This window comes from Chiloscyllium plagiosum, unplaced genomic scaffold, assembly GCF_037043375.1.
Source record: "Chiloscyllium plagiosum isolate Xiang-an unplaced genomic scaffold, Cpla_swu_hap1 HiC_scaffold_20, whole genome shotgun sequence".
Taxonomy (NCBI): domain Eukaryota; kingdom Metazoa; phylum Chordata; class Chondrichthyes; order Orectolobiformes; family Hemiscylliidae; genus Chiloscyllium; species Chiloscyllium plagiosum.
In genome coordinates this window covers 31370057-31389836 of record NW_028270158.1, presented here as the reverse complement: position 1 = coordinate 31389836, position 19780 = coordinate 31370057, and the positions used below count along the sequence as shown (strand labels likewise).

The 19780-nt window shown below is 39.1% G+C and overlaps 1 protein-coding gene across 1 annotated transcript in view; it reads right to left on the bottom strand.

Annotated features, from left to right (window-relative positions):
- usp31 (ubiquitin specific peptidase 31) overlaps window positions 1-19780 on the bottom strand; it is a 139441-nt gene that overhangs the window by 33030 nt on the left and 86631 nt on the right. Inside the window, exons 6-8 of the mRNA XM_043711666.2 lie at window positions 10623-10752; window positions 9889-10069; window positions 1639-1750 (exon numbers count right to left, since the gene is read on the bottom strand). Coding sequence (XP_043567601.1) covers window positions 1639-1750; window positions 9889-10069; window positions 10623-10752 — 423 coding nt within the window. The remainder of the gene's footprint in view (window positions 1-1638; window positions 1751-9888; window positions 10070-10622; window positions 10753-19780) is intronic.

The window sequence follows — 19780 nt, the reverse complement described above, 5'->3', positions numbered from 1 at the left end:
GGAAGTGCTACCCACATAGCTTTTATCTTCACCACAATGTGGAATATCAAAGGAAAGAAACAGCAACAGTGCGTTTTTTTGGGACAATTATAGATGACATGAACACATAAAACCATCAAAACAACCTTACTTTGCCAATCAATTTCACTAATGCAAACATAACAGAGATATCTATTACGAAAACAAACCTTTTATTAATTTGTTCACAGGATGTGGACATCACTAGCGAGGTCAGCATTTATTACTCATCCCTAATTATCCAGAGTGCAGTTAAGAGTCACCCACCTTGGGATGCATCTGAATCATATGCAGGATGGACCAGATATGGATGAGAAATTTTGTTCTAAAGGACATTAGTGAATCAGAAGGGATCTTACAACTACTGACAGTGGTTACTTGGTTGATTTTACTGAATTCAAATTTGGTGAAATCAAAACCCACATTCTGGACTGCTAGCTACTACTACCCCAATACCTCTTCTAAATACTTCAATGCTCCCAGTTACTGGTGTACGTCAATTCCTCCAGGTTCCTGCATTATAATGAAATGCCTGTCCCCGGGTAAGAGCTGCTTCTAATTAAAAAAAAATAATATTGACACATGGGATTTGTCGATAAGAAAACTAATGGATCTGCAGCCCGGAAAAAGGCCCTTCAACCCATTAAGTCTGTGACAGTCAAAAGCAACTGCCTAACCATTCTAATCCCACTTTCCAGCACTCAGTCCATAGCATGTATACCTGAGTATCAAAATTGCACGTCGAAATACTTAAATCTTATGAAAGCTTCTGCCTCTGCAACCCTACAGGCAGTGAGTTCCAGATTTCCACCACCCTAAGTGAAAACATTTTTCCTCACATCCCCTCTAAACCTTACCTTAAATCTATGCACACTGGTGACTGATCTCTCCACCAAATGGAAAAGTTCCTTCCTGACTACCCTAGCTATGCCTCTCATAATTTTAAACATTTCCATCGTGTCCCCTCTCAGTCTCCTCTGCTCCAAGGAATACAATCCAAGTCTATACAATCTCTCTTCATAACTAAAACTCTCCAGCCCTGGTGACAGACTGATAAATTTCCTCTCTACCTTCTGCAGTGCAATCAAATCCCTCCTATAATGAGGATTTGATACTGTTGTTAGTTATTAAAGCTATCATCTTGAATTATGTTCTGATTTTTTACACTGATATCCCAAACTCACTAGATTTCTTTCTATAGTCTGGCATGCAGCCACTTCACGAAGTCACATCTGCCCCCCCATATTTCTATGTGCTCATTTGCTAGCTTGTCGTTTCAGTGTGTGAACATAGAAAGATAATTTCTGTTGCAGCATCATTTGTTTTCAGGAAATGATTGGAAATCAATTGATATTGCCAAGATATACCATTACATTTGATTGAATGTTTTCACTTAGGGTGGTGGAAATCTGGAACTCACTGCCTGTAGGGTTGCAGAGGCAGAAGCTTTCATAAGATATCTTTTACCTACTTTTTCTACTATTTGTTGTAGTTAAAATATTAAGATTTATCAAAGGTGCAATGCTGATCTTGCATCCTTTGATGGTACGGTTCCTCATTCTGGAATGTTTATTTAAACAAATCCTCTCAAAGTCATAAGGACCGAGCTGCCACTCTTACCTCTGTGAACATTCCTGGCCTAAACAGATGGCGCATCTTCTCCAAAATATCTTTCTGCAGTCCTTCCCATGTTATTTTACGATCCAAACAGAGTACAAAGGGATGACCAAACCTAGAAAAGCAGAGATCAACAAGGACAAAGTAAACAGTTTGAAAATGAATTCAGATATTTGATGACAAAGTTTTACAGTCTCATTGAAAAGTCAGTTATAAATTTTAACTTTGACTTATATTTCTCTAAGCCATTAACTTCAAGTTGGTCACTATGCTGCACTATTAAGTCAGAGAGGTTGATTTCATTAATCAATCTGCAAACAAGAATACTGAATTAGAATTCTGAATGTAACTTGTACATTTAAGGATAACTACTACAATACTTGTGTGATATCAACATGCCACAAAAAGTGGGCTTTAGCTTGTGCACTTGCTTGCACAACATCCACAAGGGACCAGAATATTTCTGCATCAGATGGCAATTATAAGAGCTGCTCCTAATTTAAAAAAAAATAATATTGACACATGGGACTTGTCGATAAGAAAACTAATGGATCTAAATGGATTACAGCCATATCAGCTAAATCTAAACTTGTCAGTTAAAAGACCTTTTAACTTTGTTTTATTGATGGTATTGGCCAAAATTCACAGCAGCCAGTGAAGATTAGTTCCAGACCAGCTGCACAGTTAAGGAAAGAGCAGTTCATCGCTCCCTCTGGACTGATCCAATGACGTGTCCACTCTCACATCACCACCTGGTGCTCATTTCAACTGAGCCATATGTCAACCAAGAGCAAAACTGAAAGTTCACCACCTCCATCCGTCTAAATTATCCTGGCACATCCTTCCACCTTGTAAACTTCCATATGGTAGCAAATGCATCAATAGTCATCACCATGCAAGGGAAAGGTTTCGAGAGCTCATCGTCTGGGGTAGAGGGTCATCACCAGAATAAAGGTTGTCATGATGATATTATATAGGGCTTTTTTGTTTAGTATTCCAGTCTATGTTTTAAATGTGCTCTCGAAATGAAACGATCAGGAACACATTTAACATATATGATTTGAATGTTGAGAGCTGGAGGATCAACAGAGTAGGAGGTTATTAAATATTACCACACACCATGTAAACCAGCTTTATCCACTCTCTTGCATTATGTAGTGCCTCACTTATTCAGGAAAAAAATCAAAACTATTGCTGAAAACAGAACTGCTGTCAATGCTTTTTATCTGGCACTCATTAGAACACAAGAACACAAATTTTCAAAAATAACAACAGCTTCTACCACAAGAGCAAAGGAGGGCTGATTAATTAGCACGTCAATTCTTATTGGTCAAGAAGTTACATGGTAAAGTTACATGGGAAAGCTACATGGAACTACAGGCTCCAGATGTTCTACATGTTCGAGAGAGGTGCAAGGATTGAAGATATTCCTTCTAGTTTTCAGAGAATGGCCCCTGCACATGAATGTACGTTGCTTCTCGGAAACATAAGTGAGTCACATTACCAGCTCGACCGATTATCTTAAACTGATTGCCAGTACAGCTATTACAGAGCACTGAATTTTTGGAAGAGCTGCCCAATCATAGAATCATATCCAACAGCAGATGCCTTGTTAGCATGGCATAATTCAGTATTGTCTCAGAGTCAAAATATTGTCCTCACAATTCTCACTTCCACCTTGTTGTGTATCATCTACAAAACTTGGAAATATTTATTTAGTTCCCACATCAAAATCATTGATATATATTGTGAATAGCTGAGTCCAAGCTCTGCTCCTTCAGTATCCCGCCAGTTATAGCCTGCCAACATGAAAATGATCCATTTATTCTTACTTTCTGGATTGTGAACATCAGCCAGTTCTCAATTCACGCCAGTTTATTACCCCCACACCCCCAGTTTAAGACCATGGTATCAAAATTCTTTTTACTAATATTAATATTTGTATTACCTTAATAGCACTAGTCCCTTGATCCTCCATTATTTCTGGAAAGTTTTGCAGTATTTTCATTGGTGACAAAGTATATGTTACGTTTCCCTGCCACTTCCTTATTCTCCATTATTAACCCTCTTGACTCTGCTAGTAATAAGTTCATGTGTTTTTGCTTTCCTAATACAAGCTTTAGCTGTCCATTTTTGCACTCCTTGCTAGTTTACTCATTCTGTTTTTCTTTATCTACTCTTTTCCTTAGCCATCAAAACTCCTGCCAATGCTCAGTCATACTTTGGCAGCTCTACAGATGTATTGCTTTTGTCTAATACAAACCATCATTTCATTTTTAGCCACTGTTCAAATACTTTCCTTGCTGGCATCTTTTGTGTGAAAGAAATGTACTTTTCTCATATGCTTTGTTTTAGTTCTTTCAATCTGAATGATTGCCAATCTACATCATACCGCTTAATGTAGTTTCCTAATTCGCCATAGTGAATTAGGTCTTCATAACTTCATAGTTTCATTTGCTTAGATTTAAGATTCTAATTGTGATTAACTTACACAACTTTCAAACTTATATAAAATGCTATCAAGTTGTGGTCAGCCTTTCCCAAGTGCTCCTCCACTATGAGAAACTTAATTAACCCTCTAACATCTGTGTCATCATACTAAACAGGCCACTCTCTAGTTGGTTTCCAAATGTACTGCATTAAAAAAAATGTTTCAAGACTCTGTCTCCACAATATCAGTACTAATTAGGTTTACTCAGTCTATATGTAGATTGATGTAGTGAAACCCTCAAGGTTAGTCTAATACTCTTGTTACGCCAATTCTAATTGTCTGCTTTATACTGTGACTTACATTATTATTGCTGTTTGGTGGCCTGTACACAATTCCCAGCAAAGGTCTCTGCCCCTTATTGCTGCTTAGTTCAACTTAAATGATTTTTGCACCTTGAATTTAAAGTTTCATGATAGTACCGATGCCCTTTTCAATTAACAAGAGTTACCATACCACCTCTTCCCAAATGCACGACCTTCCAGGCTGTCACATATCCTCAGATATTAAGGTCCCAGCTGGGCTTTTGTCTCCTTGTAATCATGTCTCCATGATAACTCTCAGATAATACATTTGAACTTGTATTTGAGCTGGCAATTCCACACACTTTATTGTGAATGCTCCGGACATTATGATGGCAGAGTCATTAGTCCAGTTTTTTAAAAACTTTTTTTAAGTATAAAATTTGGCCTTATCTGATCGCACAGCCTTAAATTTGCCGTCACTGTTCCTTCCTACCATTGCCCGATTATGATTTTGTTGCTACTTTGATCTATGGTCTTTTCACTTTCCTTTAATTTACTCAATTTTCCTCCACATGATCCCTTCCATCTCCACTTAACTTAAAGCCCTCTTCATTTCCCTAGTTATATAACTGGCTAGAACACCAGCCCCAGCACTATTCAGCTGACGTCCATCACAATGGTAAATCCTCCACGTTCCCCAGTACTGACACAGTCACACAAATCATAAACCACTTCTCCCACACCAGTCTTTGCATTCACTTCTCCTGTATTCTTTATCTGAATCAATTTGCATATGGCTCAGGTATACCACTTTGAGATTCTGCTTTTGAATTAGTACTTGTCTCCTTATACTCCTAATTGGATCATCTTTCCTAGTCTTACCTGTTACTGGTACTACTGGCAATAACAACTGGATCTTCTCTCTCTCATTGCACATAACTCTCCAGCCATAACCAGATATCTGAATTCTGACACCAGACAGGTAACAGCCTTCTGGATTCTGTCGCTCGGTTGCAGAGTACAGCATCTATGCCCCTACTATGCTGTCTTCTAATACCACTACATTGTTTTTAGCTGTTCTGCTTGAATGGTTTCCTGTTACATGGTGCAAAGGTTGTTGGTTTATCTGGACTATAGCTGTTATTCATATAAAGGTGCAAGAAATGTAAACCTGTTACACAACTACAGGGCTGAGGCTCCTTAACTTACAGCTTCTCAATCCCCTGACCTGTCAAATGTGCAGTCACACCCTCCTGACCTTAATCATGAATCAAATCAGACAATGCTAAGCAAAAAGGTATGAATGCCTTTTGGAACAAAGTTTGCAGGTATCATTCCCCATCCTTGATGCATCACTGACTACAGCTCGATCTCCAGGTCAAAAACAAGATGAAGTTTCTCAAGGTCTAAGATGCCACAAATGCAGTTGCTATGGACCATCCAGACACTTGCAAATGCAGAAGCCATGAAGACATGAACTCTCCTGCGACCTTTACAGAATTAATTTTCTCAAAATATTTGCAGTACTGTTCAATTATTCGAATCCTGGCTTCTCAATCTATGCAGGTAAACACAGAAATCCTTATCTTACAAAGAGTATACATACATTGAAGTGTTTCTTTGGTGCAATGGTTTTGTCCTTACTTCTAGCCCAGAAGGCCTGACTTCAAGTCCTATCTGCTCCAGAGGTGCATCTTACCATGTCCAAATAGATAGATTAAAAATATCTACAAACACCATCAGTCAGCTCTACTAAAGCTGAGAAACTTCCTTAAACCAGTTAACTTATTAACTCGTGATACCTATTCTCAGAGACATTGCAAACCCTGTTTAAGCCTGGAAGAAACTTGATTCACTTCTTTTCAATAGAGATTTTTAGATGTTAAAGAAAAATTAGACTTCAGGGAGAGATTAGAATTTAGAATTAGAATCACGACAGTGTGGAAACAGGCCCTTCAGCCCAACAAGTCCACACCAACCTTCCATAGAGCAACTCACCCAGACACATTCCCCTACCATATATTTATTCCTGACTAATGCACCTAACCTGCACATCTTCAGATTGTGGGAGGAAACCGGAGCACCTAGAGGAAACCCACGCAGACACAGGGAGAATCTGCAACTCCACACAGACAACCACCCGTGGCTAGAATTGAACCCGGGTTCCTGGCACTGTGAGGCAGCAGTGCTAACCACTGAGCCACCATGCTGCCCCTCTCTGTAGCTAGGTACCTTTGTACCGAAGATAGTTCTATAAGTAGCAACTTATAAACTTTTCACTGTATTCATTAACCGTTAAGATCACCTCATTCACCCCAACTCCTGACTTCACATAAGTTAGAAGGGTAGACTGATCCATTTCCTTAACTCCTCTTCCAGTGGTCACAATAACATTCGAATTTAAAAACTAAGTTGAAATTGCCAATTATATGTTAAACTTAACTGGATTGGCAGGGGATGGGATCCTGACAAGGGGAGGGTAGCTGAGTTAGTATGAAATTCTATATAATATGGAATTCAAAGCTAAAACGGGAGCGAGTCAGCCTGGAAGAAAACAGGAACATTGACTAGATAAGAGAAAGGTAAGTTTACATTTCTAGTTAAAGGATATTCATGAGATAGAGGGGGGGAGGGATGAGAGACGGAGGGGTTACAATACCAATCAAGCAATCAATTACAGCAGTGGGGGGGAATGATATCTTGGAAGGATCAAATGAGGCCGTATGGATAGAAATGAAACAAAAACACAAAACAGGCATACACTGTTAGGTATGTACAATAGGCCCCCCAAAAAAAACAGCCAGGGAAATACAGAGAATAAGATATGCAATCATACTTCAGAAAGTGCAGTAAGGTAGCAATAGTAGGGGATTTAAACTTCCAATACCAATTAGGTTTAGAATTCAAGAGGGGAGGGGAACAAATTCTTAAATTGAATCTAAGAACACATTTTTAGCCAGTACATAAACCGCCTACGAAGCAAGGGGGAACAGTTCAGGGCTTAATATTCTAAAACAAGCCCAGGAAGGTGGAAGACCTATCAATAGAGGAACATTTAGGAGATAGTGACCATAGCTTAGTTAGACTTAGGATCATTATGGCTGAAAATGTGTTGCTGGAAAAGTGCAGCAGGTCAGGCAGCATCCAAGGAACAGGAGAATCGACGTTTCGGGCATAAGCCCTTCTTCAGGAACGTCGATTCTCCTGTTCCTTGGATGTTGCCTGACCTGCTGCGCTTTTCCAGCAACACATTTTCAGCTCTGATCTCCAGCATCTGCAGCCCTCACTTTCTCCTCTTAGGATCATTATGGAAAAGAATAGGGATTGGCTGGGAATAAAAGTTCTCAACTTGGAGAATATTAATTTTACTAAGTAAGATCTGGTTTGGCCCAAATGGATCAGGAGCAGGTACTTGCAGATAAAACTATCACAGCAGTTGGAGACATTTAAAGAGGGAATGGCAAGAGTACAGGGCAAGTATGTGGGACTAAGACCAAAGGATCATGGATGTCAAGAAACAAAAAGGTTAAGAATCTTTTTATAAATCAAGGGTGCAACTTTGCAGTCCCTAAATGTGTATAAAAAGTGCAAGGAGTAAAATAAAACAAAAATTAGGAAAACAGAGTAATTGAGAAAGCATTGGCAAATAGAAGAAAACTCAAAGAAAACCCTAGGAGTTGGGACGCCATATTGCGATTGTACAGGATATTGGTGAGACCACTTTTGGAGTACTGCGTACAATTCTGGTCATCCTGCTATCGAAAGGATATTATTAAATTGGAGAGGGTGCAGAAAAGATTTACAAGGATGTCACTGGGACCGGAGGGTTTGAATTACACAGAGAGACTGGATAGGCTGGAACCTTTTTCACTGCAGGATAGGAGGTAGAGGGTTATAAAATCATGTGGACTTTAGCAAGGCTTTTAATGAGGTATCTCATGCCAGACTGGTCAAGATGGTAAGAACCAACGGGATCCAAGGCAAAGTGACATTTGGATCCAAAGCAGGCGGAAAGGCAGGATGCTAGTACAAGGATGTTTTTATCAGTGGAATTTTGTTTTCAATAGGATTCCACAGGTTCAGTGCCAGGATCCTTAGTGTGCATATCCAAAGATCCCTGCAGGTAGCACAGCAAGTAGATATGATAATTAAAGCAACAAACGGAATACTTGCCTTTATTAGTGGAAGCACAGAATACAAAGCAAGGAGGTTCATTGGAATTTGTATAAAACACTGGTTAGACACAGCTGAACTACTATGTCCAGTTCTGGTCACCATAGTAGAACGAAGGATTAGATTGTACTCGAGAGGATGCAGATGAGATTTACCAAGTTGCTGCCTGGGCTGGAGGGTATGAGCAATGAGGAAAGATTGGACAGGCTGGGGTTCTTTTCCTTGCGCTACAACGGTTGAATCAGTTTTGGCTGGCTGATTTCTTTTACTGCAGCAAGTGCCTAGATTCAGAGCTTGCCTTTAAAAACTCTCCACTTGGATTTTCATTCAAATCCCAAGAGGGGATTTCAGAGAAAGTGAGCAAAGACAGTTGCTCCTTTGCAAATTCTTAGGCTGTATTCAAATCAGACTCTAAAAAGCAATACAGACCTAGTGGCTCCATTCAAGATAGTGATGGCCAAAACCCGTATTGTGACCGAGGAAAAAAGCTCTTCAGTTGCTGGTAAGAAGCAGTTGAGGGGACTTCTTGCAATTGCCTTACTTTTAGCTGCTCTCTGACTCTCCAACACCCACACATACACAGTGCCAACACTAACTGCTCATTACTCCTCCAAACACTGGAGGAGTAATGAGCAGTATTAACAGGAAGCAGAAAGAAAAAAATAGCCTATATTGGAGGAACAGTTCCTCACAACTGCTACTTTATGGTGATAACATTCCTTCAACTGGTCAACCTGTGATTAAATCTTCCTTTGTTTCAGGGACTTACCTACCATCTCCATGCATTTTGAGCAGTGGTTGGGTACTCTGCCCATTACGAACAGACATAGGAACATGGTTAAGCATGGGGTGCAAGAATTGCACATTGCTTTCTTCATTGCAATGCTTCAGCCAAACATAGCCACCTTACCAACCAAGCAGCATTCTTTCACCTGGGTATAAATTGTTATGACTGTCTAAGATTTGGCATTCCTCAATTTGACCTGTCTAGTGTAAAATGAAGTTTCAGCAACATGACTCTTTTCAGCAACATTCACTTTTGGTATAAACAAGCAACCAAACTTATAGAACACTTGATAGTTAACTGTGACTTATTCAACTCATCAATATTAACCAGCATATCTGGCTACTTAGTGAGGTTCTTCACAGATTCAAGTCATCCCCAAGTATATTGCAGTATGAGAAGAACAATTCATACATGTCTCCTCACTGGTATTATATTTTGCACTTTAACAAATGCACACAATAATCGATCTATAAAAACATCTGCACCACAACTTGTTGACGTCAAATATTCAAATACCTTTACATGTAAAATATATTGCTTGCATTCCGAAGACGATTCACCTTTTTATTTGCTGTGCAGTGCAGCATTGGTTACACACCAGCAGCGTCCATTTCTCATAGCCTGAACCCTTGCTGTACACTCTTTCCAGTTTTATCTGCTTCACTCCTCCATGGGGGTAGACTGTGGATCTATGATCACTGCTGAACGTCAGGTTATTTTGATTTATGTTTGTAAGCTTGCCTGAGAAAGGATGCAGAAACAGGAGTTTAGAAACACAGCAGACTTGCTCTTGATTATAAAAGTTGTAATCTGAGAAATAACATGATCGCAGAATGGAACTAAGTTGTTTTAGCCAAGAGACGCTGAATTTCGGATATGGGAAACAGCACATTACAGGTTTAATTATGAAGTGCAGAATAACAGATAATGTCGAGGAGAGCTTTATGCATATCTAATGCATGCTGTACCCAGCCTGGCAATGTTTGATGGGGTAGTACAGAAAGAGCTTTAATCTTGTTTCAGCAACTGCAACAATTTGGGAACAATCAAAGTTGTAACATAGTGAGAGAAATGGAAAACTAAGCCTTCCATTCTCTGGATTGACCTGCTTCATGAATAGAAAATCTATTCAAAAAGGTCTGAGAAAAATAACCATTTACTTCTTAAACATCTATTTAGCAGAAGCTACCAAGATAAAACATAATCACATGACAAAGTTAGGTCATTTGTCTCACTGGAGCCTTACAAAAACAAACTCTTGCTGTTGTGGTTTATCTCTTGGACGGAAGCATACCTCTTTGACCAATATAGACATCAGGTATCTCAAAAGCATGAATACAGTCATTTTCATGAATAGTGTCCAGCGAATCAGCATCACTGAAGGTACGATGGAATCCATCATAATAAATTTCAGTTAGAACAATCTGAAACAAAAAAAATCACAATATTTAATTAAAGAATTTGAAATCATTGAAACTACTGGTTGAGTGGCTACAGAACACAAAGCTACAGCCTTCAGTTATAAACTTTATACAAAAAAACTTTAGTAGAGTTACCCAAGATCCAAAGACTGGGAAATAGTTAGATCACACAGCGTGTCATCTCCAAGACTTGGACAGGATCACAGCACAACTTAATGAGACAAAAGTCTTGTCCCTTTCAGCCAAACAAAAGCTGCACATATAACCAGTTTGGTGCATTTGGCGGGGAGCACAGTGGCTCATCTCACATGCAGATAGCATGGTTAAGAAGGCATTTAACACTCTTGCCTTCATTGCTCAGACCTTTTGACCATATGTTGAGGTTGTACAGGAAGTGGGTAAGGCCTCTTTTGGAGCACTGTGTCTAGTTCTGGTCACCCTCTTATAGAGAGGATATTATTAAGCTGGAGAAGGTTCAGAAAAGATTTACTAGGATGTTGCCAGGAACAGAGGGTTTTAGTTATAAAGGAGAGAGAGGATTGGCTTCTTTCTCTGGAACACAGGAGGTTGAGGGGTGATCTTATAGAGGTTGATAAAATCATGAAGGGCATACATAAGATGAATGATTAGTGTCTTTTCCCTATGGTGGGAAATTTAAAGACATGGGGCATATTTTTAAGATGAGAGAAGAAAGATTTAACAAAAAAAATGAGGGGCAACTTTTTTTTAAAACGGAGGGTGGTGCATGTGTGGAATGAGGAAGTAGTGGATGCGGGTACAGTTATAATGTTTAAAAGACATTTGGATAAAAACATGAATAAAAAATATTTGGAGTATATGGGCCAAGCACAGACAGGTGGGACAAGCTAAGTTTGGGATTATGCTCGACATGGATTGGTTGGACCAAAGGATCTGTTTCTGTGCTGGAGGACATGACAAATTCATATACAGGGACCTCTGCAAACAAAAGGAATAATCTCAATCCTTACACTTTTCTGAACTACAGCCTATAGCTCCCAATCCTTTTTTCCAGAGCAGTGCTTCAGCCAATTAGAGACAACTTGCTAACCAACCAACAAAATTTCGTCCTGTCGTACAAGTAGGTAATTTAAAATTTGGCATTCCTACATTTACCTGATCAGTGCAAAACAGTAAGCTTGAGCAACATGATTCTTTTCAACAACATTTATTATGGACCGGGGACTAAATAAATTCTGGGAACATGATTCAAAATACTAGGCAAAAGTGAAGTCTGCAGATGCTTGAGATTAGATTCGAGAGCATGGTACTGGAAAAGTACAGCAGGTCCGGCAGCATCCGAGGAGCAGGAGAGTCGATATTTCAGGCAAAAGTCCTTCATCAGAAATAATTCAATTACTGCCAAGCAGTCACAAGCAAGTGGTCGCAGGTGACCTAGAAGGACATGTGCGGACAGAAAGAGCACGATATGAAATTATCTACAATGGTTACTGTTTTGGATATGTAAATGAAGAAGGAACCAAGAGTTTGGAGCTTGATTGGTCCTAACAACTGCTACAATTAAACAGCAGGTACCAAAATGTAGAAACCACCTTAAGACCCACAATAGCAATGACAGAGAAACACAGCTGTGTAGCAGACAGCTGACTACCATCTGTGCTACATCATAGTTAACAAAGAACTTGCAAAGGAAAGGAGGGAGTAGAGACTCTTCACAAATGAACAACTGACTGCCCAGCAAAGTGCTGATGACAGAGCTGATCGCAATGAAAACAAAACAGTATCACAAGACCTCAGATGGCAAATTCTCCAATATGAAGGAGAGCAAATGGAAAGCCAAGATAAATGAAAGAATATGACAGAATAGGGACAGCAAGACAAACCAAATCAGACTCACTAGCCCGGATATCACAACATAGTGAAACTAAAATATTCACTGACCCTCAACATTGTCTATTTGTTCCTAACCAGACTTTGAACAACAGATATCAGACAGAGTTTACAGCTTAAACAAAAGTTAACAATTTATTAACTGTAATTTTGCACAAGATAATTAAACAAGATAATCTAATTAATGTTACAATTTAAATACAATCTTCCTTAATTAGAACTCCCACTCACTCAAAGACATTCAGACTGACAGAGACACAATTAAGGGATAAGTTAAAAAGTAAATTAAAAAAAAGTTGTAACTGGCCAGTTCACTTAAGCAGTGTTGAATAATGGCTGCTAAACCTTCAAGTAACCCTGGGATAATGAGACGTTCACCAACAGGTGGGATTGTACATATTGTTTGAATTCTGAAGTTACTTGGCAATGTAAATAATTCTGCAGCCCGCTGGAGTGTTTTATTTATGTCCACAGACTGGGATTCTTTCTTAAAACTTTCAAAATGCAATAACGGGAGGATAACTAGAGAGCAACTAAAACTCTATCCAGCAGCTTTCATAGCCACATTGCCCTACTGCCTAATCAGTTCAATCCATGGTTTCACTTTCGTTTTTCAACATCCTCTGTTGGAGTGGCCGGTTTCGGCCTCTCATTTGATTGCCCTTATCACATCCAGTCCTTGAGCATAATACACCTCAGGTGCTGAAACATCCTCAGCATGCTTAGCACAATCAGTAATTAACTTTACAACTTGACTAAATACTGGTTTTTTTTGTTAATTCCTTTTGTTAAACAAGCTACTGTACAAAGTCCAAAGCTCAACCCTCAACTTCAGGTCACTGTTCGAAATGAAAATTGAGTAGAATAAAATGATGGTCCCAACACAGAGAACTTGGAAGCACAGTGGAACTTACTGGCAAACCTGGAGACGTAATGTGTGAAGATCATTAGGGCAAATAAATATGATGATGGAATGAAAACACGGGACGCATAGTCTGTTAAAGAAATGGGAACAATCAAGACCTAAAGAATTTAAAGAACAGAACAAAAAAGACAAAATTGAATACAAAGAAAGCCATTGGTAGAAAAGGTCCCTGGCCTTAGAAACAACATGAAATGTAAATAGCAAAAAGGGATAAAAACAACTTCAGAATAGCTGTTAGAGACAGATGTGGAAAATACAGGTACAAGCAAAGGTGAAGGTAAAGTAACCTTTGTGAAAGAGGATAAAATCAAGTAAAGCCATTACTTTAACAGGATTATGAATTTAAGAAAATTTAGAAATTAGAAACATTAACTGCAAGTTAAAAGAGTGACAATTAACATGAATATGAAAGAAATTAGAACAATGCTGAAAGAAATGAAAAAAGGCAAAGCAGTGATGAAATCAGTTACTAGACCTGCCTAGGTGAATATGGGTCCAGGTCCTAAAAAAACTATTCACAACTGTATTCTAATGAGAGAGAAAATTCCAATGGCAAGAAGGCAAGCATTTTCCATCAGATTCAAAGGAACTGAGACATTCAATGTTGCAGAAATTACAGAGGAATTCAACTCTTTTGGTGGTGGTGGTGGTGGTGGTGATGAGAGCATGACTGAGCATCCGAAGAACTGGAAAATGAGGTACAGAAATTAGTAGGTCAAAGACCAAGATAAAGACCATCGGGAAAGATGATCAGACTGAGGATGTAAAGATAATGAAGGAAGACGACTTGAGAAAGTGGGTAGTTTCATTTATAGAATTTTTTAAATTAATTCATTCACAGGATGTGAACATTGCTGGCTAGGCCATTCATTGTACACTGTTAATTACACTTGAGGGTGGTGGTGAGTTTCCTTCTTGAACTGTTTCATTCATGTGGTCCTGGGAAACCCATAGTGCTATTAGGAAGTGAGATCTAGGGTTTTGCTGCAGCAACAGTGAAGAAACAATTATATGGTGCCAAGTCAGAATTGCACATCTCTTGAAAGAGGACTTGCAGGTGGTGGTGTTCCCATGCATCAGCTGCCCTTATTTTCTTCCACTGTAAAGGCCACAATTCTGGAAGGATGCTGTCTAAAGAGGTTTGATGCTTTGTTGCAGTGAATCTTGTAGATGGTAATCACTGCTACCATTCTTTGGTGTTGAAGGAAATGAACGTCAAAGGTGGTTATTGTGCTATCATTCAGAAATGTACTTTGCCCTAGGCAGTATCAAGTTTAAGTGTTGTTGGAGTTACTCTCTCATTCAGGCAAGCAAAGAGCATTCCATCACATGCTGACGTATGCCTCGAAGATGGTGGAAAGGCTTCAAGGACTCAGGAGGAGAATTACTTGCCATAATGGATTATCTCTGGTTGTAGTAACTGGAAGAAGTTCTTTGGAGTTTTATATAGTAGATACGTGTCACTGAAACTGAAAGGAAAAATCTACAAACAAATAAGAATGTCCTTGTTTGATGGTACAGAAACCTGGCCAACACAAGGGGAACAGAAGAACAAAGACTGCATACTAATGAAATGTGAATGATGAGCGTAATGACAAAGGACAATATAATAAACCAGTACATCAGGGGGGTCAATGAAGATCACAGGAGCAAAAACAATAGTCAATGTGGAACTGAAATGGTATGGTCACCAGGTGTAGAGAGAAAGGAGGTGTGGTAAGCCAAGTGATAGAGATGGGGCTGCCAGGAGGAAGAACAGGAAAGCCTAAGTACAAGGAGGAAAGATATGGTCATGAGAAAGTTAAACTTTGGAGAAGTAGAGAATTGAGAATGAAGATCAAATAGCTTGTGGCAACCTAAGTAAAACAGAAGAAGCTGAAAGAAGACATACCTGCTCTTCCACACACACTACCAGAGTCATTTTTTTGAAATTATATTTAACTAAGAGAATGAGAGGGACAATCAGCAGTACTGGATAGGAAATGGTGTAAGTGCAGAAAGTTAAACCAGTCATTGTTCAGCCAAGAGGATGAACAGTGAAAGAAGCGACAAGGTTGTGTTCAGCAAAAACATTCTAAATGTCAATGGTTGGGAAATATCAGACAGTTAATACCGGGAGCATAAGGAATTGCTCATGCAGTATGAGCCCTAATACCTTTTCAGATCTTCTGAAAAAACAAAAACAATCTGCACATTCAAGAAAAGGAGATAAGGGCTCCTCTTGTTGGGTCTCAATTATCACTGACTGTTTTAAAAGTAGATAGTATCAGCATTTGTTGGAAGGGTAGAATACAAAGAACTCAATTTCTTCCACACATTCACTAATCGGGATATCGGTGCTCAATGTTTAAACTGTGGCTGTGGGATTTCTTTTTCAGTTGACTGGATGACGAGTAATCTCTCATAGCAAACAACGCGGTTTGAAGATAGGCAAGAGCTGTTAGGGATACAATAAAGCAATATATATTTATTATTGCATCAAGCATTGCTCTTTTTGCCCATACACTTCTTCCTCCATCTCCCCTACATAAAAAGTGACAACATCGACAGAAAAAAATGTTTTGTATTACAGACTGTGCTCATTGTAAATGGTTGCTGAAGAATTCCTGGTATTTTGTCAGTTACAAATCTCATATTCGTCTCCCCTCCAGCAATAGAATTGACCCTGCTTTCAAATGTTCAATTACAAAATACTGCAGTCTATAGACTGCAGATTGTCTGGTGCTCACTATCTGATTGGCTGCTTTTCAGGAAGTGCTCCACCCCAACTATCCATAATCCAGTTTGTAGACAGATAATGACGTATTGCAGTGAAGGCACAGCAAACAATGTTTCATCAAGCAGTGTTAACATAGGAACAACAGAAATACAATCTGGAAAATCCAGACCAAATTAAGGAAGGAAACTTACAAATATTGGAAATGACAAAAAAAAACCTGCCGTACCAAAAGAGGCTAATAATTTGGAGGAAAAATATTTACCAGCTTTTTGTTATAATGCTGGAAATTCAGCTGGCAATTTGTACACAGCAAGATCTCACAAACAACAAATGTGACAATGACAAAGCGATAAATATTGGCCCCAGCAGCAGGGGGTAACAGTCCAGTGGGATTTCTTTTTGAACAACAAAACGAGTGAGTGGGACTTGAACCCGCACCTCCTGGCTCAAAGTTAAACCCAGAATCTTGAAACTCAGAGGTGAATACACTATCAACTGAGATGAGTTATTAGTCCAATAAAGCACTGTGCATCAGAGAGCACAATGCTAGTGTCCCTAACACTGAACCATGAGGTCTAGGTTCAATTTCTACCTACTCCAAAGGTGTATCATAACACACTGGAACAGGTTGATTAAAAAAATCTACAATTAAAGCAAGTATTTAATATAATAAATAGATCCCGAGATGTTTCATAGAGGGGCTGGACAAAAGGGAAACAGGAGAGGGTTAATGTGTATAGTTTCAGGTGAGAATGTTTTCACATGGTAAAGAGTAACATATTAGTGAAGCTTGGCTGGTTGACAGGAAACAGGAAACATAAATGGGTCATTTTCTAGTTTGCAAGATATAATGAATGGTGTGCCAAAAGGAGCAGTGCTAGGGCCTCATCCTTTACAGTTTATTTAAATATAACTTACTTTGATGAAGGGACCAAGGTATACATGTGAAATTTGCTGATGACACAAAAGATAAGTGGCAAAGTAAGTTGTGAAGACAACAGAAGAAGACTACAAATAAAGATGGGTTAAGGGAATGAGGAAAGAAGCAGCCAATGACGTATAATATGGGAAACAGTATAACTGTCCATGTTGGCAGGAAAAATTTTAAAAATCATCTGAATGGTGAGAGATTACAGAGCTCAGATAGAAGGTATCTGGGTGATCTCATGCATAAATTTCAGAAGGTTAGATTGCAGATGCAGAAAGTAACATAGCAAGAATGCTATAGCTTGTGTTGGCCACAGAACACTTAAGTAGAGAGGTTATACTTCAATTACATGCTGCACTGACTATACTAGATTTGGAGTACTGTGTATAGTATTAGTCTGCTTATTCAGGGAAGGGTGTAAATGCATTCGAGCAGTTGAGAGACTAATACATGGAATAAACAGGTTGTCTAATGAGGTAAGATTGGACTGGTTAGGCATGTATCAGCTACAGTTTAGGAAGGAAGAGGCAACTCGATTAAAACAAACAAGATTCTGAGGGTGCATATGGAGAAGACTTTCCCATTTATGGGAGAATCTAATACCAGGGATCCCTGTTTCAAAATAAGGGGTCATCCATTAAGACAGAGGAGGAGAATTTTTTTAAGAAGTCATTAAGTATTTGGAACTGTTTGATCCACAGCAGTTGAGAAAGTGTATTTTACAAGGCAAAGGTAGATACACTTCTGATTAGCATGTGGGTAAAACATTAGTCAGGGTTAGTGAGAGTGTGAAACTAGACCAACTAAGATCTTACTGAATTGCAGAGCAAGCTCAAGGGGCCAAGAGCCCTACTCTTGGCCCCCTGTCTGCTGCTGTGCACACATGCACATGCATGTTTGAAGGAATGTGAAAAATTGGGCCAATTTAGGAAGAAAATTCCAAAATTCAAGATTGTAACCACTAAAAACAGACACTGGGTATAGCGAAATGTGAAAAGCTGACAATAGAATGAGCAAGACAAGAAGCAAGAGATACAGAGCACTGCTGGACAAAAAGTACAACTTATCCAGAACTGTGGCACCTTCAGCTTGTACCATTCAATCACAATCATTCTCATCTTTAATCCTCTGCTAGACCTCTTTTCCTTCTCAACTTTTGATCTTCTGCTATACAATTTTATAATCCGATTCTAATCTTTAAATCCTTGCATTCCACTCTTCCTCTACCTAGAGATGAACAAGAAATACACAATACTCAGCCACAAAAAGAAAACACTTAGATTTCTTTGGTGACTTAAATAATTGTACAGTTAAAATTGACAGCCATTTTACACAATGCAAGATCTCACAAAAGCAATCAAGCAAATGACTGACTGACTGGTTTTTGGTGATTAGTTAGTGGAAGAATATTAGCCAGATCACAAAAATAATTCCCTGAACTCCTTATAGTACTGTAGAAAAGGGAAGGCTAAGGGACGGTCTGATAGAGTTTAAAATTATGGAGGGTTTAGTAAGGTAGAGGATGAGGTGTTTCCACTTGAAGCAGAGACCAAACTAGGAATCATAAATAAAAATTAATAAATTCAATAGGTAATTCAGGGGAATCATCACTTCCAAGAGATTGATTAGAATGTAGAATCTGTCATTGCATGTAGTTAATTGCCTCAACTATATTTAAGAGGATTCTAGAAAATATTTGCAAGAAAGGAATAGAAAAATGCATTGATGGTGCTGGAAGGAAGGGGATGAAGGAAACTTGCATGGAGCACAAAATTGACTTGAAGGTTGGAGAAAGAGGTTGGTGACAGGGGGTTGCTTTCCAGACTGGAGGCCTGAGGCCAGCAGTGTGCCATAAGGATCAATGCTGGGTTCACCGCATTTTGTCATTTATATAAATGATTTGGATTGAGTATAGGAGGCATGGTTAGGAAGTTTGCAGATAACACCAAAATAGGTGTTGTAGTGGACAGTGGAAACGATTATCTCAGAGTACAACGGGACCATAATCAGATGGACCAATGGGCAGGTGGAGTTTAATTTAGATAAATGCGGTTTTGCATTTTGGCAAGACACATCAGGGCAGGACTAATACAATTAATGGTAGAGCCCAGAGGAGTGCTGTTGAACAGAGACCTAGGGGAGCAGGTGCATAGTTCCTTGAAAGAGGAATTACAAGTAGAGAGGGTGGTGAAGAAGGTGTTTGACACGCTCAGAGCATTGAATATTGCAGTTGGGAGGTCATGTTGCCACTGGACAGGAAATTTATGAGGTTACTTTTCAAATACTGCATATAATTCTGGTCACCCTTCTGTGGGAAGGATGTTGTTAACTTGAGAAGGTGCAGAAAAGATTTACAAAGATGTTGCCAGAATTAGAAGGTTTGCATTATAGTGAGAGGCTGAATAGGCAGGGGCTTTTTTCCCTGGAGTGTCAGAGGCTGAGTGGTGACCTTATGGAGGTTTATAAAATCATGAGGGGCATACGTAGGCCTTTTCCCTAGAATGGGAAATCCCAAAACTAGAAGGCATAGGTTTAAGTTGAGGGGAAAGGTTTAAAAAGAACCTGAGGGGTTACTTTTGCATGCAGAGGG